The sequence below is a fragment of the Anolis sagrei genome, chromosome 5 (assembly GCF_037176765.1).
Source record: "Anolis sagrei isolate rAnoSag1 chromosome 5, rAnoSag1.mat, whole genome shotgun sequence".
NCBI lineage: Eukaryota > Metazoa > Chordata > Lepidosauria > Squamata > Dactyloidae > Anolis > Anolis sagrei.
The window spans coordinates 109,332,310-109,348,480 of record NC_090025.1 but is presented as its reverse complement, the minus strand read 5'-3'; the positions used below and the strand labels follow the sequence as shown (position 1 = coordinate 109,348,480).

At 38.9% G+C, this 16,171-nt stretch overlaps 1 protein-coding gene across 2 annotated transcripts in view; it reads right to left on the bottom strand.

Moving 5' to 3' along the window:
• Positions 1 to 1,293: 1,293 nt before the first annotated feature.
• The window catches only part of LAP3 (leucine aminopeptidase 3), a 28,281-nt gene continuing 13,403 nt past the window's right edge, over positions 1,294 to 16,171 (bottom strand). For both annotated transcript variants that reach the window (XM_060777923.2, XM_060777924.2), the window contains exons 5-13: positions 15,478 to 15,637; positions 13,579 to 13,743; positions 11,721 to 11,879; positions 10,412 to 10,536; positions 8,489 to 8,577; positions 4,555 to 4,657; positions 4,161 to 4,240; positions 3,146 to 3,255; positions 1,294 to 2,039 (exon numbers count right to left, since the gene is read on the bottom strand). In XM_060777923.2, coding sequence (XP_060633906.2) covers positions 1,844 to 2,039; positions 3,146 to 3,255; positions 4,161 to 4,240; positions 4,555 to 4,657; positions 8,489 to 8,577; positions 10,412 to 10,536; positions 11,721 to 11,879; positions 13,579 to 13,743; positions 15,478 to 15,637 — 1,187 coding nt within the window. In that variant the 3' untranslated portion in view covers positions 1,294 to 1,843. The remainder of the gene's footprint in view (positions 2,040 to 3,145; positions 3,256 to 4,160; positions 4,241 to 4,554; positions 4,658 to 8,488; positions 8,578 to 10,411; positions 10,537 to 11,720; positions 11,880 to 13,578; positions 13,744 to 15,477; positions 15,638 to 16,171) is intronic.

Here is a 16,171-nt window from a genome sequence, read left to right as displayed (position 1 = left end):
CTCTATGTAATACGACGATCGTCCTGAATCAATCTGTCAACCTTTTGCATGTGAAACTTGGTGGTTGCTGTCACAGGACATCCAACTCTTTGTTCGTCACGCAAGTCAGATGTTCCCACCTCAGCATCTTTAAACTTACTCGCCCAACAACGCACAGTACTCACATCAACACAATTCCCACCAAACCCTTCTAGTGTTTTCTGTTGGTCATGGGAGTCCTGTGTGCCACGTTTGGTTCAATTCCATCATTGGTGGAGTTCAGAATGCTTTTTGATTGTAAGTAAACTATAAATCCCAGCAACTACAACTCCCAAATGACAAAATCAACTTTTTTTAGTGATGGCCACTCCTTGGGTTATTAGGTATCTTGTGGCCAAATTTGGCAGCAATTCGTCCTGTGGTTTTTGAGTTCTATTAATCCCACAAATGAACATTACATTTTTATTTATATAGATGCTGGAAACATGGATTGTAAGTATCATCATACTGACAGAATGATCCTTAGAATCTACATTTCCAGCATTAATTTTGCATTTGTCATCTCACTAGCGTTACAGCTATTTCAAGCATCATTAGTGTACACACATCTGAGATCTTTTGCCACAGGAGCCAGGGCTGTCCTTCTCAGTTATGAGGCATAGCATAGCATCACACAAATGTATCTGGAAGAAGAGGCTGCTAGGCTAAAAGGCAAGGCCAGTCAGTACTTATCAAGCAAATTGCTTTAAGAAACAGATTCAACAGAAAGGAGGAAACCATGAAAATGAACAAAATCTGGCTACCAGTATTTAAAAAATCAGAACAATAAAAGAACACTAAAAAAACAGGGGAATTCCAGACAAGAAACAATCAGGGCCAGCTACCACCACCAAACAAAAGATTTCCCCAGGCAGGAAGCACCTAGGCTTTGAAGCTGCAAAGCCATTCAATGCTAATCAAGCTGGCCAATTGCAACATTCATACTTGTCTCAAACAGACAAGAGTTCTTTCTCCCACCCTGGACATTCCTCAGATATAAAAACCTCACTTGCCTAGTTTCCAGCAGACCTCACAACCTCTGAGGATGCCTACCATAGATGTGGGTGAAACACCAGGAGAGAATGCTTCTGAAACATGGCCATACAGCTCGGAAAACTCACAGCAACCTCGATTCATAAGAACTCTACATTTCTACTGCCAACTTCCTTCAGTGGAGCAATCCACCTAAGTCATATCCAGATAAGGGCTAAAATAAACAGGAACCTTTGGTTAAGGAAGAAAAAACTCTACAGTTGAATAAAGCTATGAGGCGGATTGCACTTCAATTTCATTTTATTTCAGCTCATAAATTCTTCCATCAGTGTCTTAGGACAACAGTTTGATTTACGATTGAGAAATATGCTGACATGATATTCTAGGTTCTGTTCTGTTTGTATTTTACCAAAATATTTGTGAATACACCTTCATCAGTTGTGGTCATAAAAATTCAGGTTTTCAAGTTTATATTTAGTATTTGTGACATTTATCATCTATTTAGTCTGAGCAACAAAGTCTGATTGTTTCCAGATAGCATTATTTTTAAATGCAGCTTTACATTTAAATGCATATAAATTCAGCATTAAATAGAGGACAAGAATTGTGAGATTTCTCCTCATCTGATGAGCACAAACAGAACATAAAAATATCCCTGGTCAGTAAAAACCTTTTACAAAACGAGTCGTGTTATTTTTAAAGATGCAGACGATTCTATGTTGTAGAGCCTTTTTCCTCTTGGAATTTTAATGTCAGCTCATCGCTTCAGCAATTTTGGAATTAACTCTGACTTATATTAAGGCTAGAAGTTACAAAGCCACAGAATGACCTTCTAAATGCTTGTTTTGTCCTGGCTTAGTCGAGTTGCAAACTCTACTAAAGTACGTGTGGGCCGTCCTGCCATGCCTTTACGCAGGTATGGAACTTCATCTTTATTTCCCATCACACCAGCAATATCTAAATGTGCCCAATGTGGAACAGTCACAAATTCTTTCAGGAATGCAGCAGCTGTGCATGCACCACCGGACCTGAGGGGAAGGTAAAGTAAAATGTTAGTAATTTCTAAAGATCTGTTCATTTAAGAGTAAAACAGTATGTACCAAGCTATACGATTTCAACTCAGACATCACATTAAATCATGGTTTGCTTTAACCAGAACAGGGGTGTCACATGCATTTTCATGGAGGGCCACATTAGCTTTATGGTTGCCTTCAAAGGGCCACTAAATTAATGGACGGAGAATCCATGGATACAGACAGCCAACTCTCTCTCTCTCTCTCTCTCTATATCTATATATATATACATACACACACACACACACACATACATAGTGGTTGTTTGAGCTTTCAAATGTAATAACAAGAAAAGAGAGGCACAAATTTGCTTGTCTGCTTTCAGTTTCTGTCTTCTCAGTACCTGCTTCATTAATTCACTCCCCTATTCATGGCACAGTAATAACAACAGCAACAACAACAACAACAACTTTATTTTTATACTCCGCCTCCATCTCCCTGAAGAGAGTCAGGCGGCTTACATGGGGCCAAGCCTCTGGAAGCAGCATGTTATAGCTGTGAGTAAATAAACCAGAGAAAGAAATGCCTGCTGCAGGACACACAGCAAAATTAATTGTGGAGCATCTCTCTATGGCTCATTCAGTTTCTGCAGCTAAATAAAAGAATTCATCAAAAATTGGGGTTTCTACAGAGAGCCCTGGCTTGTCTTAATGTGCAAAAAACAAACAAACAACAACCCCCCCCCCCCAAAAAAAACCCCACAATGTAAGCATTGGACAGCAGAAATCTTGGTTTGCAAACACTCCTAAATTATGACTTCTCATTCTGGTGCAGCATAAACCATAGTTAATTCAGACACAACTCCAAGCCACAGCTAACCTTCCTTTAATATGATCTGGCATACTATTTGAACTGAATAAAATCTGAAGGATCGCCCCCTCCCTTGTCTTTGCCTCTTCTATTTCTACATGAACCCAATCAAGGGGCCCTTTCTACTTCTCCTCTACTTGAATAGCAGGTGTAAGATCTTCCTATTATGGACTTGCTTTTTTCTTTTGTTTTTCTCAGTTGTCTATGTAGTAATTTAAAGAAGTGGCAACAATGACAATTTCACAACATACCTGTATTTTCCAATGTTATTGAGATCTGCAAGCTGACAGTCTGTAACCTGTTTTGTGTAATGCTCAAAGAGAGGCATTCTCCAAACACGGTCCCCTGTAGGAATACTAGCCTACAGATTTAAATACATGAGGGAAAAAGAGAGTTAGTAAAACTTCTCACCTGCTCTTCTTAAATGGGACAAACTAGAGCTACTCTCTTATTCCAAAGGTAGGCAGACAGTGAACAAGTGCACAGGGCTTCTCAAACCTTTTAAACTCATAACCCCCTTCTGTCCAATATTTTTACAAGAATATAAAATAGGTATAAAATCAAACATTTACTGATAATAAATCAGCATTTGCAAGGCTTGCTAAATAAGCTGATTTTTCATTTTATGAGTACAGCTGAAGCATTTTCTGCGGAGTCCACTGTAAACTCTGCATGTTGTTCCTAACAGATCTATGCAAATGTCTAAAAGAGCCACTAGATGGTGTACAGAACGTTTACTGCTGTCAAATATTTGCCAATCCCAATATGGGTTAGGGTCCACAGTTTGAAATGCAGTGCTCTAGAAAATCAGATCTTCACAGCCCCAAGCAAAAGTGAAAAAGCCATTATGAATAAAGAATTATTCACAGAAATAATATGGATATGGCTATGTAAATGTATCTCTGTTTTCTTCCAGAACTTCATATAACTGGCATATAACTGGCAGGCTGCAGTTATCTATTGATGCAAGCAATGCTATCCATTTATAGTGTTCACAGGTTACATGTGGTCCATGAATGGCAACTGAATTGTGTTAGCAAAGTTCCATGGCACATAATTGAAACATGTCAGTACCAGAAACCTTAATGTCATCTCAGAAAACCTATGTATAAAGAAGAAATCGCAACGTCTCACTTGAAAGTCTCTCCATCACAAAGAAACCATCATGAGCAACTTCTTATGCATGTCTGCCTAATCCTTTATTTGAAACCTTCTTGAAAAGGGCTGTCAGACATCTTCATGCCTGTTATTTGTGAAGGAACTCACCTCATACAGATGGTTCCATAGCTGGTGTGAATTGGTAAAGACCCCAGTAGCTGCAGAGCCTAGTGCTACATCCATGGCACCTATACAAAACGATACAGTTCAGGATATTAACAGATAGTCAAAAGCTGAAAAGGATTATCTCTTTTTCTTGCTGTTTGTATATTTACATTTCTATACAGCAGGGATGGGCCATCGTGTCAAGAGTATAAATCCTTCCAAGATTTCCCATTCTAAGATTTGTGTATTTGCTATATATAAGTGTGTTCCAGATTAAGTTAAATGTCATAATCTTTGTGTTATGGTAACAAGAGGCACATTATTTTATGTAGAGGACAGTCCTAGGAACTCAGTTGATATTCTGAGAATATGGAGGAGAAAAATAGACATTTAATACCTGTTAACGTTGCAGCATCTACAATGGCCCTCGGTTTAAAACTATGGGCATAACAAAGAGCATCAGCCAACACCAATCTTCCCTCAGCATCTGTGTTGTCAACCTTTCATGATGAGAGATTAAGAAAGAGAAGGTTAAGAACAAAATACATTTATTTAATAACACTGGCCAAAACACATTTTGATACCTCAAATGTTATTCCTCTTTCTGGGTATACTTGCCCTGCTGGTTCCAAATATAGTATCAATTTCCTCCTCTCAGCTCTAGTTTTTGAGATATATAATGGCTCTAGAGAGCATTTCACAACTGAGGCTGCTTCTACAGCTTCCTATATTCCAGTATCTGATCCCAGATTATCTGCTTATCCCAGATTATATGGGAGTGGAGACTCATATAATCTATTTCAAAGAAAATAATCTGGGATCAGATCCTGGGATATAGGGCAGTGTAGATCCAAGCCTGTGGTGCTACCACCAAAAAGGCCCTTTCGCTAGTGACCACCTATCCTTCCACATTTGGTGAGGGAAGCTGAAAACCTCTCTCTGAACATGACCAAAGAATCTGGGTAAACTGTTGGTAGGGGGAAAAAACCCTTCAGGCAATCTAGCTCAGACTCTAGATTTGCTTCAGAAATAAAATTGTTGGCATATTATGGTTATACACACTGGACTTAATAACTTTGCTGCTTGATTCTGAACTATTCTAAAATTTCCAATATGCTTTCCAAGACATAGGCAGGTATCAATGCATCTCGAAAATCCAATCAAGAGGTTGGAAAAGCATAGGCAATTATTTATATGGCCAAAGTTATTTCAGTTATAGGTATGACTGAAAAAAGTATATTTGTTTCTTGGCATTACTTTATTAACAGAAAACTTGCGATCAAAGGCAGAACTAGCTTGGAATAAATAGGGATAGATTCCTGCATTACAAAGTAACACATTTCGGCAAACATTTCATCCAAGACTAACGTGAAATGCAACAAATTGGTTCAAGTAAGCCTTGCACAAGTAAACAAAAACATTGTAATCTAAGAGACCACTTGGAAACTTCCAGCAATTATTTTTCTTTCATTCATTAGGCTCTACTTCTTATATTTTTCTATTTTGATGGCCAAACATGACATTCTTTAACATGACTGGGGTAGCTGGTAATGTAGAGCTTTGCTCTCTGCTTTGGGGTTCAACATGGGGTTTCTCATAATAAGAAATTATGGGAAAGGCTGTTATTTACCTTGCTTGCCGTAAGCAGGCACAAACAGCTCCAGCAGGCTGAGCAAGAGCAGAATCCCATCATTACCCAACACTAGCTTTTATTACATTGTTTACGGCAGACGCATCACTGCAACCTGGCACTATAAATCTGCATTTTTCCAACCCTCTCCTCCCAAATTTAAAGTTAGTAAAAACTTCCAGTTGGACACAGAACGAGGAAAAGCAAAAAGGAACTTTTTGTCAGGGGTTTTATTAATTGAGGTACACCTGTATCTGCAACTATTGAGCATTTCTATATTCTGCTGTGTGAAGTCACTGTGTAATCTGCACTACAGGTTCAATGAAGTGGGGTAGTATTATCGTTAACCCTACAATGTAAAGTTGATTAAAAAATAAAAAAGATGGGTAGTAGGGTATGAGGCTGAGTTTTTTAAAAATTGCTTGCTTGTAGCTAGCTAGTAAAGTGGAGAAGAATTAAAAATCTTTCATTTCAAACTAGATATGGGGGACAGTTTTTTTAAAAAAAAAATCCACTGCATTAAAACTGTTTCTGCAAGTTAAAATGATTAATAATCTAGCTCATGAGGAAGAAGGATCTTCTTGGTATATTCATTTCACAAGTAGAAAAACTGGTTGTAACCGCTCACAAAGGAGTATTCAAAGTCAAAAGCTGTCATCTAATTTAAAGTAGCAGAGTGCATCCTGGCACCTCCCGACTCTATCACCTCAACAAGTTGCATGAGACCCTATAACAGCGTTTTTCAACCTAGGGATCGGGACCCCTGCAGAGGTTGCGAGAGAGGGTTCAGAAGGGTTGCCATAGACCAGTGGTTCCCATCCTTTGGGCCTCCAGGTGTTTTAGACTTCAACTCCCCGAAATCCCAGCCAGCTTACCAGCTGTTAGGAACTGTGGGAGAAGTCCAAAACACCTGGAGGCCCAAAGGATGGGAACCACTACCATAGACCATCAGAAAACCTATATTTCTGATGGTCTTAGGAACCCCTTTGGCAGAGAAGGCTGAAGATCTCGCCGCCTGTTCTTCTCTACCTTTTTGGAAATAGATAGCGAATCCTCCCACCAAAAGCCCTCCTCCGTTGTGACTGGCTGGCTCCTCAGCCAAGGGTAGGGCTGTTTCTGAGACTCTAAGCAGCGAAGGGAGAGCAGGCGTGCTCGGCGCAAGGTAGTGTGGTGTGCATATGCGGACAGGTTAGAGCATGCAAGGCTGGAGGAGGCTCAGGCCAGCGAGTCCCTTCAAGGCATGGGGGTTTTGTGTGGGAAGTTTGGCCCAATTTTATCATTGGTGGGGTTCAGAATGCTCTTTGATTGAAGGTGAAATATAAATTCCAGCAACTACAACTCCGAAATGTCAAGGTCTATTTTCCCCAAACTCCATCAGTGTTCCCATTTGGGCATAATGAGTATATGTGACAAGTTTGGTCCAGATCTATCATTGTTCTGGCCCATGCTACCTATCCGAACGTATCTCTGCCTATCAGCCCGCCAGGACCCTAAGATCTTCTGGGGAGGCCCTGCTCTCCATCCCGCCTGCTTCACAGGTGCGGCTGGCGGGGACGAGAGACAGGGCCTTTTCTGTGGTGGCCCCCCGTCTGTGGAACGCCCTTCCCAGGGAGGTTAGATCAGCCCCCTCACTAATGGTGTTTCGAAGAAGATTAAAAACTTGGATGTTTGAGCGGGCATTCGGACCAACAGTGCAATGAATGTTATGATACAGGAATGGAAAAACGGACGACGAACTGGATCACGACTCTAGTTATGAGATGTATTGTGTTGTTTATTGTTATATTAATATTGTATACCATGCTATTAGGGTTTTTAAATTGTATATCTTTGTCTGATTTTTATCCTTGTTGTAAACCGCGTTGAGTCGCCTGTTGGGCTGAGAAACTGCGGTATACAAGTAAAGTAAATAAATAAATAAATAAATAAATAAATTGTTTGAGTCCACAGTGCTATCTGGATGTAGGTGAACTACAACTTCAAAACTCGAGGTCAATGCCCAACCAAATCCTTCCAGTATTTTCTGATGGTCATTTGTGCCAAATTTGGCTCAATTCCATCATTGGTGGAGTTCAAAATGTGCTTTGATTTTAGGTTAACTATAAATCCCATCAACTACAGCTCCCAAAAGACAAAATCAATCCCCCCTCAAGTATTTAAATTTGGGCGTATCATGTATTTTTGCCAAATTTGGTCCAGTGAATGAAAATACACCCTGCATATCAGATATTTACATTACAATTCATAACAGTAGCAAAACTACAATTATGAGGTAGCAATGGAAATAATTTTATGGCTGGGGGTCACTACAATATGAGGAACTGTATTAAGGGGTCACGGCATTAGGAAGGTTGAGAAACACTGTCCTATAAGGAACCCAGGAGGGTCTCGACACCTGCATCGATAGACCAGGCTTGAGTTCATTCTTTGCTCTAAAATTAGTACTACTGCATAAAGAAAAGTTGAACAGTTGGATCCGATGACCTTTGAAGGCAAGGCTGACATTCTGTGATATAGGGTGTGGTGTAAATATTTCAACGAATGACCTTTTAGTAAATTATCAATTGCCTTTTTTAAAGCTCCATTTCCTCTATGGGGGCTGTCTACATAACACTAGAATTTCAAGCTCAGGGTGTGATGAGTAGTTCACAAGCATCGTTTGCTTAATTTCAACAGTTCTAAATTTGCATTTTTCACATACCTGAATCGTTTTCCCATTCTTGGCCCTCACAACATCTCCAGGTTTGTTTGCCTTCCCACTGGGCATGTTTTCACAAAGGGGTGTCAAACCTGGGAAAGAAAGAAGTCAGCTTGCATTACCACCAGATGCAACACTTAATGTTATTGTTTAATAAAGCATTAATGCAGCCAATATTAATGTTTTAAAATAAACATCACTATTTTTTTAAAAAAACGTTTTTTTTATTTATTTAAATGGTTTGAAATTTAATTTTTATTTTCTTAATCTACCACTTCAGCCACTACACCAAACTGGTTTTATCCCCAGGCCATTGGAAATGAATGGCTTCAGGTATGCAGTAAGCATTTTAAGAATACTTTTTGCACAAAATAAAAGAAAAATATTGACAAGCTGGAATGTGTCCAGAGGAGAGTGACTAAAATGATCAAGGGTCTGGAGAACAAGCCCTATGAGGAGCGGCTTAAAGAGCTGAACATGTTTAGCCTGAAGAAGAGAATGCTGAGACATGATAGCCATGTATAAATATGTGAGAGGAAGTCATAGGAAGGAGAGAGCAAACTTGTTTTCTGTTGCCCTGGAGGCTAGTATGCAGAGCAATGGCTTCAAATTACAAGAAAGGAGATTCCATCTGAACATTAGGAAGAACTTCCTGACTGCGAGAGCTGTTTAGCAATAGAACTCTCTATCCCAAAATGTGGTAGAGGCTCCTTCTTTGGAAGCTTTTAAACAGAGGCTGGATGGCCATCTGTCGGGTTTGCTCTGAATGAAATTTTCCTGCTTCTTGGCAGAATGGGGTTGGACTGGATGGCCCATGAGGTCTCTTCCAACTCTATGACTCTATGATTCTAAAAAGTGTTCTTGCCATTGCCTTCACTATCATGGCTGTTATGACAACATGGTTTTGCCTCCTCCCTTTCCTTTACATTAATTTAATTGAACTAAAATGATAACAAGCTGCATTTCTTCCTTGCAACCCAATTAACTTCAAGAAAGAACTAGTTCATCTGTTTGCCAATTAATGGGGTAAGATATGAGTAGATATGCTCAGTGGATACAACAGTTGCCAATCCCTCCAGCAACAGAAACCAAAGCCTTCTGATGCCCCTTCCATCCCTTTACTGTCTCATGCTTTTGCCAAACAGTTACTACTCACTATTGATTTCAAGGCATTTTTTTTCTTGATAGAAAAGCAAGATCAAGACAGGAAATGATGAAAACTCACTTCTTGCTCAATACAGAAAGTGAAAAAGAGGGACTGAAAGAGAGATCTAAGAACTTTAGCAGCTTAAGAGGCTAGTAGTCTTAAATGTGATCCTTGTTTGTACATTATGCCCCGTAAGGCAAATTCATTCAAAGCTTGGAAACATATCCCTTTAAAAAAAATGTAACTCTTAGCAATGCTCAAACAATATGGCCTGCAGTTATATTGGCTGGGGAATTCTGGAAAAGCAGTCCCCCCAAAAAATGTTTCCAAGTTGTGCACTCTCCCATCTGAAAGTCTCAACTGAGAACTCTTTCAACTACAGGGATTCATAATGTGTTTGATTCATAATTGAGCCAGAGTAGCTCTCATCTGAGGGAAGAGAAACCTGAGGGGGGAAAAAGCAGGGAAAGGAGGCCGTCTTATGTACGAGTCCTGCATGGATACTTGGAAAAGAGCTACAGTTGTGAGGTAGCATATGTGGTTTGTACATAAGAGCTCCTGCATCCAGCTCCAGTCAAAGACACTTCTGGAAAAAGGTCTGGGGGACAGCCAATTCCAGTCGCAACAAGCAATATTAAGCTTGATATGCCTCATGCTCTGACTCAACATAAGGCTGGTGCCTATGTTTTTAATGTGAGCTTGTAACACAACCTCTTTATATATGTTTCTATTCCTGAAAGCCTTCACACGTGTTTGATCAACACTTCCCTTATACTTACCAATCATATTAATGGGCAGCTTTAATTCTGCAGCTGTTATGATGGCTGAACAGATGGTAGCTGCTCCTCCCATATCTGCTCGCATGGCATCCATATTGGAAGACGGCTTAATGGAAATGCCACCACTGCAGATACAGACAACAGATGGACAAATCACACTATGTCATCAGATGTGAATGAAAGATACAGATTCCCACGTCTATGTAGTTCAACATTTTATTATCAGCAATTTTATTAGGCACTGGTTTGTACAGTTCTTCCGACTGGTACCCCCTTCCCTAAGAAATCCCCACCTATATACACACGCAAACAGAAAACATGACATTGCATGATTAAGTCCATTGTTCTACAAGTCAAAGATGAAATCATTACCTACTTTCAGAAAAGATAAAAATAGAAGAGTCCCCAAGTTGCAAACATCCGACTCACATCCAACTCATAGTTACAAACAGGGGTCAGACAACAGGAAGTGAGAGGAAATCTACTCCCGAGAAGGGAAATTCATTCCCGGAAGAGTCATCATGGTAAAGATATTTATTTATTTATTTATTTATTTATTTATTTATTTATTTATTTGCCCTATGTATACCCTGCCTTTCTCTACCCCGAAGGGGACTCAAGGCAGCTTACATATAGGCATGCAGGCAATGCCTTAAAACACAAAGAAACATTAAATTTAAATTTAAACTAATACATGTTAAGCACTTAAAACATTTAAAATCACACCATCCACAATCATAGTCCAAAGACGTCTGCAGTCATTACACATATTCCAAATCTGTTACTGCACTGCAGAATTCTCTGAAAGCCTGATCCCAAAGCCAAGCTTTTACTTTCCTTCGGAAGGCTAGGTGGGAAGAGGCTGATCTAATCTTGCTGGGGAGGGAGTTCCATAGCCAAGGGGTCACCACTGAGGTTACCATAGCATCACATTGGAGGATCCAGCAAACTCCTAGATGATAGCACTCTTGCAATTTGCTAGAGTCCTCCACCGAAACTCTATGATAACTTCTGCAGCCTTTTATTTAAATGCATTTCGCTGTTATCCATGGTTTCCTGTTTCCACAGTAACTTTGGGAACGTATTCCCTGTGGATAAAAGCATTATACATATATATTTTTTATTTTGTTTTATTTTTTGTATATTTTTAGATTTTAAATTTTGCTGTAAGTCTCTTTGAGTCTCTTTTGTAGAGAGAGGAAGCTGGCTATAAATAAACAGAATTATAATAATTTGAAATAACATCTTGATTGTGATTTACATTTTTATTTTCTAAAGTTGCACTTAACAAATATGTATAAAACCATACCTATCGAAAGTAATCCCTTTCCCGACAAATACCAGCGGAGGTTCACTGGCATCGCTGCTGCCCTTATAATGAATCTCCAAAAGGACAGGTGGTTCATCTGAGCCTTTTGCGACACTCAAAAAAGATCCCATCTCTTGCGCCTCTATCCAGGATTTGTCCCTACAAAAACAGAAGTCAATGTCAATCATCTTCATTGAAAAAATTAATGGGGTAAGGGGGAGAAAGCTACACTAAGTGCCAGAATCCCTATATCCCATTTCAGCACCCTCTAAAGAAGAAGTCATTTTGCTACTCTACAAAGGCACTGGATTAAGAAACACCTGAACTATAAGAAACCTTTCTGGTTCGGTTTTGAAGAGCAGGCAACAACCAAACAAAACTAAAAGAGAAGACAATCAACATTAACAAAACAGAGAAACAATATTTTATCTCTACTAATTCTCCATAGTGTTAAGGAAACCAAGACCAGGGATTTTTAATGCTATTATACAGGCTTACATAAAAGTCTTAATCTTTCATAGTTTTGATGTGCCCAATAGTGCTGCACACCCAAAATGGCTGAAGGATCCACCCCTGCCTTTCTGCACATAGAAAATCTGGCTATCTCTGTAGCATTACAATGGTGCACTCAACAAAACTTTAGATGTTATTCAGTTAAATTAATATAAAGGAAAGGGAGGAGGTAAAACCATGTTGGCATAGCAACCATAATAGTGAAGGAGATTTCAAGAACACTCTTTCTTTTAGTTTGTGCAAAAAAGCATTCTTAAAATTCTTACTGCATTTCTGAAGCCTTTCATTTCCAATGGCCTGGGGATAAAACCAGTTTTGTGCAGTGGCTGAAGTGGTGGATTAAGAAAATAAAAATTAAATCTCCATTCAATCGTGAAATTCATTGAATAGGATAATGACACCAGTTCTTACCTTAACCTATTTTGGAGTGCAAGAACAAATAGTGTGGTTTAAGAAAAAAATCATTTTGGATCAATGTGATTTAGTGGTTTGAGTGAAGGACAAGAATCCAGAATGCCAGGGTTCAAATTCCTGCTTCGCCACAGTAATTTACTGGGTGATCTTGGGCAGGTTATGCAATCTCAGCCTGAAAAGAGCCAATAGTAGACCTCCTCTGAACAAACCTTATCAATAAAGTTCTACAATAGGGTTATCGGAAGTCGAAGCTAACTTGAAGACACGTAATAATCCAGGCCCTTCTCAACAGAGCAGTGGAAGTGGCATTTTCTTAGGATTTCACAGCTCTTAAGATGAGGGTTATCAGAAATACTTGGGACCAGAGGTTTTTTTTAAGGATTTTGGAGTATCTTATGTTTGCATGTATGTAATGAGATGGGACTCATGTCTCAACACGAAATTTATTTGTGTTTCCTATACACCTCATTCACATAGCCTGAAGGTAATTTTATACATCATATTTTTTTAAAAATATATTGTGCATGAAAAAAGTGCATTGAGTTAATAGAAACAAGGAACACACGAGAGAGGTATCACTATGTCAGCCGTCCATGTGGACAATTTTGTACTTTGGAGTATTTTGGAATTCTGGATAAGGATGCTTAATCCGTACAGAGACTACTTTAATATATGTTTAGATACAGATTTTATTGGTTGCCAACCTAAAAATAGTAACTGTGCCTTTACAACATTGGCAGCAGTGAAAGAAATAGTATATTTGAAGTAACGGTATATCTCCCTGCTCTCAAGTTCAGAGACATAAAGATTCCCAATCAATAGATCCCCATGAAGATGACTCAAAGATAGCTTTGTTTAACAGCACAGACTAACTGGCCTCAAACTAGTAGAGGCTCACAGAAAGCAAAGGAGCAATTTAAATAGGAGTTACCTGATATGAATAGTCACTTTGTTGCTGCAGCTTTTGAGTTTCTCTTCAACAATAGTGGCAAATCTGGTAGGCGTCATATGGTTGGCGGGAGCCTCCATTAGGTAGCGGGCCAGGTTTTGGCCCTTTGCATAGATAAGGCCTTTCTTCCACGCCTCAGTTCCATCACTAACACAGGAATACATAGGAGACCACCATAAGATATCAGGGCAGAACTCAGATGTCAGAATTCAGCAACTTTCCATGAGACAGAACTGAAGCGTCTCATAGAGGATCAGAAACAGAAACCAAAACTGATAGGACAGAGACCTACAGCTTGAAAATAATTCATTGCAAATTAATTTTATGCCCTTAATTTATTAATATGTTCAACAACAATTGATACTTGTGTTTTTCTCATCAACTTTAACAACTTTTTCTATTAGTTATGATTTCCCGTTATTTTAATTCATTTCTAGTACATTTCTAATCATTTTTAAAGTTTTTCATTAATTGTTTCATCAATTCATTATATTAAAAATTTAACAGCTTCAATTTGAAGAATTAAATTTCCTTGAAACTTCAACATGTACATGTTAGAATCAACACTGACACTAACAACCTATGTACAGAGCTATAATTAATGTTGACACTTGAGTCCTTGGTTCAGTAAGACCTGCAAGAGCCAGTCCTCGGTTCTCATATACCCTGTTTACTCACTTTTATTTATTTAAGAAAACTGAGTAATTTCTGCAAAAGAGTCACACAGCTGATAGGAACAAATCAAACACACAAGAATGTAACCCCCGTATCTGTGGAAATAATGTATGTTCCTGAACTTACTATGGAAACAGGAAACTTTGGATAGCAGCAAATAATAACAATAATAATAACAATCTTTATTTGTATACTGCCCTATCTCCCCAAAGGGAATCAGGGCGGCTTCCAACATGTAAGACAACATTCAATTTCCAGAAAGAAACCACACAGACAATTTCATCAAACTCCACTGAAGTGAACAATGTCTTCTGGATGTTACATAGAATGGCCTTGGAGAACCTCGAAAAACCCTAGATAACTATCCTCTCTAGAAATTTTTGAGCTCCTCCTGGTCAATTCTATGGTAATTTCTGGTGGAACATACTACTGAATAGTCTGGAGAACCTAAAAAATATCTTGAAAGGACATTTTTGTTGGATACAAATAGATGAAACTAGAGTTACTGCTCCTAATATGGTGCCATCTTGTATAAGCATTTTTAAGTAACAGTTGACCTGTCTTTAATACTTTCGAAAACCAAAATATGGTGCTATATAAAGTTTTGTTTCTCATTCCTCAAGAATTACTGTAAAAGCATTTTCAATCCACTTGGCTCTCTCCAACCAGCAGGGAGGGGACGAAGGATGGAGGAAGCTGGATAGACTATCTGGCCAATAAACATTCCAATTTCACAAGACTATATGTCATTGTCTAAAAACAGCCCTCTTATGTGTCTTTACACACTATTGCCTCTGGAGACCTGGATGGACATGGCTTCTTTTCTAAAGATGCAGTGCTCCAAAAATCTTACTCATCTAATATAAATGCCCCATATCTTGCCCCTGCATCAATAATACTAATACTACTGCTGCTGCTGCTGATAATAATAATAATAATATAATAATAATAATAGAAAATGCCTTTAATTGAAAGTAGCAAGTTGCATCTCCTGCAATCCTGAAATAAAAAAGAATCAAGCCTATGTTTGTGCTGAGAGTAGATCAAGGAGTTCTGTAAAAAGGAGAGTGTTGTCTTATTGTCAAAAAGACAAAACAAAATAAGAATTTTCCTTCTATGTTCTCTCTCAGTGTCAAAAAGGATGAGCAACCATTTTGTATTTCTTTAAAGAAGTAATTGCACAGGCAGGATTTTTCAGTTAATTACCTTCCATGTAACTGAACGTCAACTGCTGGCTTTTTTTTCTGTTTAAGTTCGTCATATTCAAAGAGGCCAAGGAGGGCTCCTTCAGCTGCAGCCTGTGCATCTCCACAAGGGTCAACTTCTACAGAAGGAACTTCAAGGTCCTGGATCTGCCGGCATCCAGCTGAGACATAAATACATCCATTTGCAGAATTAATAACTGAAGATGGGAAAGATAGGGGTAAAGGGGCTACTCCCCTCTCTGAAAACACAACTCTTAACTTGGCATAGACTGTCCACTCTTACAAATCAAAATGAGGCTTATCGTGATTTGCCAAATGTGTTTAGGGATGGTGTTTTTTCATTGCTGCACTTACTTCTTCCCCCCCCCCCCCCCCAAAAAAAATCTAAATGTTTGGTTGTTAATTACAGATGTGGATCACAACTCTTCAAAGGTTAGATCCCCGCTTGGCCATGGAAATCTACTGGGTTCTGAACCATTTTAATCCCCATTATATGTATGCTTGTGCATACAATTTGTATATTTACTCCTTAGGTCCCTTGTTGGGGGAAAGATGGGATATAAATCAAACAAATCACAATAACATAAATTACTATGGACCTGTCCTTCTATCTGAGTACTTGCCAAGTCACTAGTCCCCTCTCAACCTGGTTAAGCTGTGTATTCTAACTTGCAGAGTAGACAAGGGAAATGGGA